Consider the following 9,223-nt stretch of genomic DNA (forward strand, 5'->3'; position numbering starts at 1 on the left):
TTTGTCCTCAGCCCACCTCAGCCTCCCTCATCAGTAACAACCCTAAACTTGATTTTGTTTCGTAAAAACACTTTTTTATTATTGTTTCTTTTTTTCCTTTGTCCTTGTTTTTTACTGAGTCGATCTCATTGGTCTCTGCTCTCTCTTTTTTTCCCCCTTTGTTTGGAAGTTGTGTTCTTTTCCATCTTGGGTTTTTTTGGGTTTTTTTAATTAATTTTTTAAATTTGCATCCAAGTTAGATAGCATATAATGAGTGCAATAATGGTTTCAGGAGTAGATTCCAGTGATTCATCCCCCTACGTATAACACCCAGGGCTCATCCCGACAATTGCCCTCCTCAATGCCCCTCCCCCATCTAGCCCATCCCCCCACCCACAGCCACCCCAGCAACCCTCAGTTTGTTCTCTGTATTTAGGAGTCTCTTATGTTTTGTCCCCCTCCCTGTTTTTATATTATTTTTGCTTCCCTTCCCCTATGTTCATCTGCTTTGTATTTTATTTACTTATTTATTTTAATGTTTATTTTTGAGAGAGAGAGACACAGGGTGTGAGCGGGAGAGGGTTAAAGAGAGAGGAAGACGCAGAATCCGAAGCAGGCTCCAGGCTCTGAGCTGTCAGCACACAGCCCGACGCGGGGCTCAAACTCATGAACAGTGAGATCATGACCTGAGCTGAAGTCAGACGGTCAACCACTAAGCCACCCAGGCACCCCTGTCTGTTTTGTATTTTAAATTCCACCTGTGAGTGAAGTCCTGTGGTATTTGTCTTTCTCTGACGGACTAGCTTAGCATTAATTGTTACTTATCCTTCCCAGTGTGTAAATGCATTTTCCTATTATATGGATACAAGAAGCCAGCCTATTCCCTTCTGCCTGCCTGCTGTCCTTCCCCCCAGCAAGATGTCTCCACGTTATCCCTCCCACCCCCACCCCTGCAAAGCGAGTGCTTTGAAATGCTTTTAGTGTCCCTCTGGTCTGTTTTATTTTTTAATCTTCCTTCCTTCCTTCCTTCCTTCCTTCCTTCCTTCCTTCCTTCCTTCCTATTATTTATTTTTGAGAGAGACAGAGCACAAGCAGGGGAGGGGCAGAAAGAGAGGGAGACACAGAATCCGAAGCAGGCTCCAGGCTCTGAGCTGTCAGCACAGAGCCCAATGCGGGGCTCGAGCCCACAAACCGTGAGATCATGACCTGAGCAGAAGTTGGATGCTTAACTAACTGAGCCACCCAGGAGCCCGTATTCATTTTTTTTTAAGTTTATTTATTTTGAGAGAGAGAGAGATAGAGAAAGCGTGAGTTGGGCAGTGGGGGGCGGGGTGGTGGGGGGAGGCGGGGTTGGGTAGAGAGAGAGAATCCCAAGCATGCTCTGCACTAGTCAGCGCTGAGCCCGACCTGGGGCTCGAACTCACAAACCGTGAGATGACCTGAGCCAAATTTGGACGCTTGACTGACTGAGCCCCACGGGTGCCCCCTGGTCTGTTTTAGAACCTCCCCTCCCCCCACCTGGATCCCAAGCTCTCAGCTTCTCTGAGAGGGTTTCAGGCTCTGAGTGCTGTGCCTTTCCAGATCCCAAACATGCTCACGTCACTGCATATTCCCCGTCCTGGGACCACCTGCCCTGTTGCAGGTGGATGGTCCCCCTATGGCAGCCTCCATTGAACACCCCCCGTCTGTCTTCTTTCTGTCCCCCTCTGTCTTGAGGTCTGGGTTCTGATTCTTTAGTGTCTGGTCAGAGTTCTTTTCGGGGATGGGGGATGCGTGGCCACAAATATTTTCTTTCACCGGGGAGCGAATGGCAGCTTGGCTGGTTGGAGGGCTCTTGGACTGAAGTCCTTCCTTCTCTCTCCGGTGTCTGTAGATGTTTTCCCACGGTCTGCCAAGCCCCAGGGTTGCAGGTGAGAAGTGCTTTTTTTTTTTTTTTTTTTTTTTTTTTTCCTTTTTTTCATGTGAGAGTCACTTGTTCTTTCTGTCTGGAAGCTTTTGAGAATTTGTGGTTGACCTTGGAATTTAGAAACAACACTAGTATATGCCTGGGTCTGTGTTTTTGTTCATCAACCCTTCCTAGAACCCCCAGAACCTTTCAGGCTACAGATGCAGGCTTCATTTCTTTTCTTTTCTTTTCTTTTCTTTTCTTTTCTTTTCTTTTCTTTTCTTTTCTTTTCTTTTCTTTTTTCTTTTTTCTTTTCTTTTCTTTCTTCCTTTCTTCCTTTCTTCCTTCTTTCCTTCCTCTCTCCTTTCCTTTTTCTTTCTCTCCTTCCTTCCTTCCTTCCTTCCTTCCTTCCTTCCTCCTTCCTATTTATTTTTAATTTAAAAATTTGGTTTAAATCCAAGTTAGTTAACATACAGTATAATAATGATTTCAGGAGTAGAATTTAGTGATTCATCACTTACATATGACACCCTGTGCTCATCCCAACAAGTGCCCTCTTTACTACCCAGCCCCCCACCCGCCTCCCCTCCAGCAATCCTCAGTTTTGTTCTCTGTATTTAAGAGTCTCTTATGGTTTGCCTCCCTCTCTATTTTTGTCTTATTTTTCCTTCCATCCCCTATGTTCATCTGTTTTGTTTCTTAAATTCCATGTACGAGGGGCCCCTGGATGGCTCAGTCGGTTAAGCATCCGACCTCGGCTCAGGTCATGATCTCACAGTTCGTGGGTTCCAGCCCCGCGTCGGGCTCTGTGCTGACAGCTCAGAGCCTGGATCCTGCTTCGGATTCTGTGTCTCCTGTCTCTGTCCCTTCCCCTGCTCACACTCTGTCTCTCTCTAAAATAAACGTTAAAAAATTTTTTTTAATTCCATATATGAGTGAAATCATACTATATTTATCTTCCTATGCCTTACTTGGCTCAGCATAATACACTCCAGTTCCATCCACGTTGTTGGCAAATGGCAAGATTTCATTCTTTATGATCGCCAAGTAATGCTCCATTGTATATATAGACCACATTTTCTTTACCCACTCATCCGTGGATGGACGTTTGGGCTCTTTCCATACTTTGGCTATTGTTGATTATGTGATGCAGGCTTTTCTTCAGGGTGGTGTTGTTTGGTTTATCGTCTCTCTGACTGTTCAGATTTCTGTCATTTGCCTGGTGGCTCCCCTGGGTCCGTTCTCTGTGTCTTCTCGCTTTTCCCTGTGACTTCTCTCTGTCACTTGGCTCTCAGGTGCGAGATACTGCCTTTCCCTTTATCTTTTCGGCCACTAATTTGAGTCTCAAATATGACCCTCCGTGCCTCCAATGCATTTACTGAATTGTAAGACCTGGAAGACATTTTTCGGTCCTCTCCTGCTCTGTATTTGAATCTCCCTGAGAGCTTATCTTTTGTCCATTTCTTCTTTGGATCAGAGAATATGTGTGCTCTCGTCGTCTTCTGCGTTTGCCCATTGGGGCTCCCCTCCACGCCCTCCTGAGCGGAGGTGATTCTTGGAGCGATAGAAGGGGCGGTGGCCTTGGCCCCCGAGGCAGCCTTTCCCCTCACCAGCCTCGTCCTACTGGCTTACTCTCAGAGGTGGACAAAGCTCAGCCCAGATGAAGAGCTTGTCCTTACCCTCTAGGGTCCAGAGGAAAGTCAGGGGGTCAGACTTCAACCAGAGAAAGAGATGCCTCCAAATACAGAGAAGGAGTCAGCAGATGAAGAGCCTCTTGGGGAACCTCTTCTCCCTTGGTTACAGCCACGGTGGTCTCTCTGCTGCTTCCCTGACCCACCAAGCTCACTTGTGCCTCAGGGCCTTTGCACTTGCTGTTTCCTCTACCTGGCGGCTGTTTTCCCCCATCTCCACATGGCTTCCTTCTCCCTTTCACTCTCCTCACTCCACAGTCACCACACTGTATCCCACCCCCCTTACCCTGCCTCGTTCTTTGTCATAGCTCTTAGCACTATATCCCATGACATCACATGTTGTTGCTTTGTGATTTTTTTCCACAGCACTTTGTGGTTTTTTTCCACAGCTCTATCCCCAGCGGTGAAAACACGTCCTAGGCACACAGTGGGCTCTCATTACATGTCTGTCAAATGCATGAGTGGGTGGCTGTCAGAGGAAACCCTTGTACAGCCTGAGAGCTGAGAGCACTGGACCAGGAGTCTTGTCCTAAGGGTTGAAGGGGCCCGCCCCTTGCTCACAGCACACATCGTGAGGTCAGATCGCTGCCTGGTTTCATTAGCTAGGATAAAAAGCCACGTAGGAACAGATGGGGTATTTCTCAGGGTAGCATCTGCTGTGTTTGCAGTCACTCATGGGTGGGGCCTGGGGTGGGGGCCATGCCCACCAGCCGCATGGGCGCCATCTGTGTGAGGAGGCCTCGCAGGACCTGGGAAGCCTGTCCTGCAGGCTCTGGGACTCATAACCTTCAGGAAGGACTTGACCATTCATGTCCTCCATGTGGCCCAAGGCTCTAGACCCTTCCTTCCTGGTTCTCCAGCCAACTGGGCATGAGCAAGGCCACAGATTCCATGCAGGGCAGGGAAGTACCCTCCCTCAGGCATCTCTGAACGCCACCTCTGCCTCTGGCTCCCAGCCTCCAGGAGGTCCCCCAGGGAGGAGCAGGGAGAGCACTTTCCCCTCCCCTTGGAAGGGAGATGTTTGTGAATGGCGACACTGCATCAGTGTGGGCACTTACTCGTCCCTTCTGCTCTCACACTGGCGGCCAAGGTGCCTCCTTGCTGCCATCTCGAGGAAGAGGCGGAAGGAAGGGCTTGCATGGGCATCTGCGGCCCCCGTGAAAGGGAGCTGCAGGGGTGGCGTGGGCCCGGGCCCCAGGCCTTTCATCCGGGAAGAGGGGACGCACTGCCAAGCCACCTCGCCACCTGCCAGGCCGCCGGCTGTGTTACCTCATTTCGAAAAGCCGAAAGTCACAGCTTTATCCTCCCAAGAAGAGCAGTGCTTTCTGCCCTTCCCAGGGTTGCAAAGAGGGAAAAACAAAAAAACTGCATATGTGTCTCAGACCCCAGCACATTTTATTCCCCTGAGGTATAGGGATTTAATGGTGGGCCATGGACAGTGAAATTACAAAATATTTGGGGTGAAACCGTGTCTATTGCTAGCTATGGAAATGCCTTGAAGAAAACAATACCGAGTTGGGGGGAAAAATGTAGGCGATTAAAAACTACCGGAAATAATCCATGAAAGGTAAAATTCCCCAGGAACCTCGGAGATGCTGTCCGACCCCTCCAGTCATTGCTGGGCATTGGGACTCTGCCTCCTGGTCATTTCTTCCCCGGGGGCCTGGCTGATGTGTCCGGCGCTGTGCTTTCTCCACCAGAGTACACTGAGCTGTTGCCTGTCCCCTGACAATCCCAAGTCCCTTTGCACATGGCTCGTCCCAGGTGGCTGTGCTGCTTACCGGGGCTGTATTTGTGGTACGGTCCTCGCTCGTATAGGGCTTGCTCTCCTGCTCCATGATACAAGCGGTCATCTGGGGGCAGAAGGCTTGTAGGGTTGACCTCGGGTCTTTCTCTAAACGCACGAGACTGTCTCTCCACCATGTGGGTTGTGTGTTTCAGGTGAAGGTTTTTTCCCTCTGTGATTACAGGCATCTTATAAATGAAGGCAGACGCTGCAAGTTGCTTTTCTTTTATTTTCACTTTTTATTTTTATTTTCTTTTTTTATTTTCCTTTTTATTTTCTTTTTATCTTCACTTTTATTATTGCGTGAAAATACTTATAACAAAGTTTATCACTTGAAGCTTTTTCAAGTGCACATTTCAGTGGTATTCCATACATTCCCATCGTATCGTAGCCATCGCCACCGTCCATCGCTATAACTCTTTTCATCTTGTAAATCTGAAAGCCTCTGCCCAGTTCACACTAACACCGCACCCTCCTCGTCCCCAAGCCCCTGGCAACCGTCTCTGTACTTTCTGTCTCTCTGGTTACGACCACTCTGGGTACCTTGTGTGGTGGAATCATGCAGTATTTGTCTTTTTGTGACTGCCTGTGGAGGTCTCTTGAGATTCCATATGAATTTCAGGATGGATTTTTCCATCTCTGCAAACAGCCCCGTTGGGATTTTGATAGGGATTTGCATTGAAGCTGGAGATCGATCACTCTGGGTAACGTTGCCATTTTAACAATATTTAAGCCTTCCAATCCATGAACATGGGATGTCTTTCCATTTATGTCATCTTTAATTTCTTCTTAATGTTTTGTAGTTTTTGTTATATAAATCTTTTACCTCCTTGGTTAATTCCTAAGTATTTTATTCTTTTTTTAAAAAAATTTTTTTTAAAGTTTATTTATTTTGGAGAGATAGAGACAGCATAAGTGGGGGAGGGAAGGAGAGAGAGGGAATTCCAAGCAGGCTCTGCATTATCAGTGCGGGGGCCTGATGCGGGTCTCCAACTCATGGATCTGGAGATCATGACCTGAGCCAAAGTCTGACATTTAACGGACTGAGCCACCCAGGCACCCCTGATGCTATTGTAAATAGAAATGTTTTAGTAACTGATGTTTCTTAAGAAAAAACACACATCCTTGGTTATGTGTGTATTCCCTTTAGAAATGTTAAGATTTAGGAAAGAATTAAGAAGAAAATCAGTCACACAGCATCCCATGGCCCCCTCGACACCTTGTCATCTTAGTGTTTATTTCTACAAACTTGTTTGTATGTTTTCACATGCATGTGTCATGCACACAAGTGTGTATTTTTGCAGGTTGGATTACACTGTTTTTCTAGACTCCGTTTCTCGTTTAACTCTTACACATGAAATGTGTCTTTCCAACCATACACAGGTGTTGCAGAACACAGAAGGAAAATGTAAGTGGGAGCTCTGATAAAATTAAACGCACAATTTATTAATTTTTCCTTTTGGCCCAGGATAGGGTATCTGAGAATCTCGCATTTGAAAGGTACAGGCACCTAATTTAACCTGGAAAAGGAAGGACTTTTGCTGAGCGTTTGCAAACATTGATGCTTCCGAGGGCTGGGACCTCAGTGTCCTGCTCACTGCTGTGTCCCCAACGGCCAGCACAGTGCCCGATACATCAGGGGTGCTCAGCCATGGTCTGTTCGATGGCGGGCATGGTCACGCCTTGCAGCTGGGAGGGGGATTTGGGCACTGATGCTATTGGTGTCTCTTACAGGAGAGCTGGAGTCCAGGCGTCTGGTACGGGGCGTACGAGGCCGAAGCATCAGCATGAAGGAGCCTACGCCTTCCAGAGCCAAGCAGGGAGCCTTCAAGACCTTGCCCCTCCGCTGGTCTTTCAGACCCAGGGAGAAACCGCCCGGTACATCTGTCGAGTTGGTGGAGTACTTGGAGTCCAGGCGGAGGCCCCGATCCACCAGCCAGTCCATCGTGCCGCTGTTGACGGGCGCTGCCTGTGAGGACGGGAAGTCCGCTGAGGGTGAAGACGGCAGGCCAGCCAGTGAGACAGTGGTGGCCCGGGCGCCCTGCCCCTCAGGCCACCCCAGTCCCTGTGCAGCCCCCGGAACCTCAGATGGCCTGAATACAGCCAGGAAAGCCAAGGAAAATGCGAGTCAGGATATCAGGCTCCCCAGACGGTTTGACCTGCCCCTCACGGTGATGCCCTCAGTGCCGAATGAGAAACGAGCCCGGCCAGAGGGCCAGAAGACGGCGAACTGCAAGGGAAGTGGCCAGGCAGGAATCCTCAGCACAGCACCCTCCCCCACAGAGGCGCTGAGCAGCACGGAATTATCTAGAAACAGTGCAGAGAGCCGCCAGAATACCCGCATCAGAATGAGGGCTAATGTGGACGGCAGGGACGTCCCACAGGGGACCCTCACCCTTCTGAGGTCCGTGTTTTCCAAGAAGGAGAACAAATCTGAGAGGCCAGAGGTGGCCCCCCAGGCGTCCCCAGTGTCCCTGGTGAGCGGCAGGCTGAGCCCGGCTGTGGATGAGCACTCTCGGGGCTCCTCTCCTTCCCCCCGGATTCAGGAGAGCCTGGCCAGAGCCCCCATCATCCACTTGGAGAGGGATGTATGGTCGGCTCCCAGCTCTCTCCGCCTCCCTCGTAAAGCCGTCAGGTCCACGAGGGCCAGTGCCCTGGGCACGTCCCAGAGGACTGTCCCAGGGGAACACACTCCTTTGGGCACCTTGCAAAAGGTGAAATACCACACTCTTTCCTTGAGTCGGAAGAAAACGTTACCCGAGTCCAGCTTTTGATGGCGTGTTCCAGCTTGGTGTGAAGCTGGCATTCTCATGACTGAGCAGCTTGTAAGAAGCTCGAGTGTGTGGAGAATGGGCTTCCGGGAAGCCAGTTGTCTTGGGACCCCGGAAAATAAGTTTAGTTTTGTTTTGTTTTTTTGTTTTGGTGTCCGCATCTGGATTTCCAAGATAGCATGTCCAAATACTTTCCTGAACCGTTCGGTGCTTTTATCCGTGCAAGCCACCAGAGGGTGCTGTTGGGTCAGCCTTACTATTTCAGGGCAAGACCTGATTGGTTTCAACAATTCCAGGGCATGAGTCCCTACACTCGAGAGTGATTTGGGTGTGGGCCAGCTCGACAGCCCAGTAGAGAAGAGTCTGCAACATCGAGTCAATTCTTGTCATTGGCTTCTCGTTTTCAAACCTCTACGCGCTTCCTGAGATGAAACGTTCAAGACGCCAAACACACGATAAAGAAGGATTCTAGGGGAGGGATGGAACAGAAATGATTGAGACTTTAGGAAGATATTTAATATATAACAAAATAATTGTAGTATTTTGATACTAGGCATAAAGGAAGTTCTTTAAAAAAAAATGTGTAAGTATGAGACCTATATGCAATTTTAATAAAAGCCCATCAGTGAAACATGTGAATGGCTCTCTGAGTTATTCAAGTCTAACAAATGATCTTTTTTTTTTTTTTCAAAGACTTTATGTTTATTTTTTAAATACACTTCACATTCAGCACGGAGCCCAGTATGGGGCTTGAACTCACGACCCTGAGATCATGACCTGAGCTGAAGTCGGACGCTTAACTGACTGAGCCACTCAGGCACCCCTCAAAGATTTTATTTTTTAAGTAATCCCTGTACCCAACATGGGGCTCAAACTCACAACCCCGAGATCAAGAGCTGCCTGAGCCAGGGCCCCTGGGTGGCTCAGTCGATTAAGTGTCCGACTTCAGCTCAGGTCATGAACTTGCGGTTCATGAGTTCGAGCCCTGCGTCAGGCTCTGTGCTGATAGCTCGGAGCCTGAAGCCTGGAGCCTGCTTCAGATTCCTCTCTCCCTGATCCTCCCCCACTCATGCTCTGTCTCTCTCTCTCTCAAAAATAACACAAAAAATGA

The 9,223-nt window shown here is 48.8% G+C and overlaps 1 protein-coding gene across 1 annotated transcript in view; it reads left to right on the forward strand.

Annotated features, from left to right (window-relative positions):
• Window positions 1–8,747, forward strand: part of USP43 (ubiquitin specific peptidase 43) — a 62,497-nt gene extending 53,750 nt beyond the window's left edge. The window contains 1 exon segment of the mRNA XM_043583109.1: window positions 7,076–8,747. Coding sequence (XP_043439044.1) covers window positions 7,076–8,115 — 1,040 coding nt within the window. The 3' untranslated portion in view covers window positions 8,116–8,747.
• The last annotated feature ends 476 nt before the right edge of the window (window positions 8,748–9,223 follow it).

The sequence above is a fragment of the Prionailurus bengalensis genome, chromosome E1, assembly GCF_016509475.1.
Source record: "Prionailurus bengalensis isolate Pbe53 chromosome E1, Fcat_Pben_1.1_paternal_pri, whole genome shotgun sequence".
In the NCBI taxonomy this organism is placed as follows: domain Eukaryota; kingdom Metazoa; phylum Chordata; class Mammalia; order Carnivora; family Felidae; genus Prionailurus; species Prionailurus bengalensis.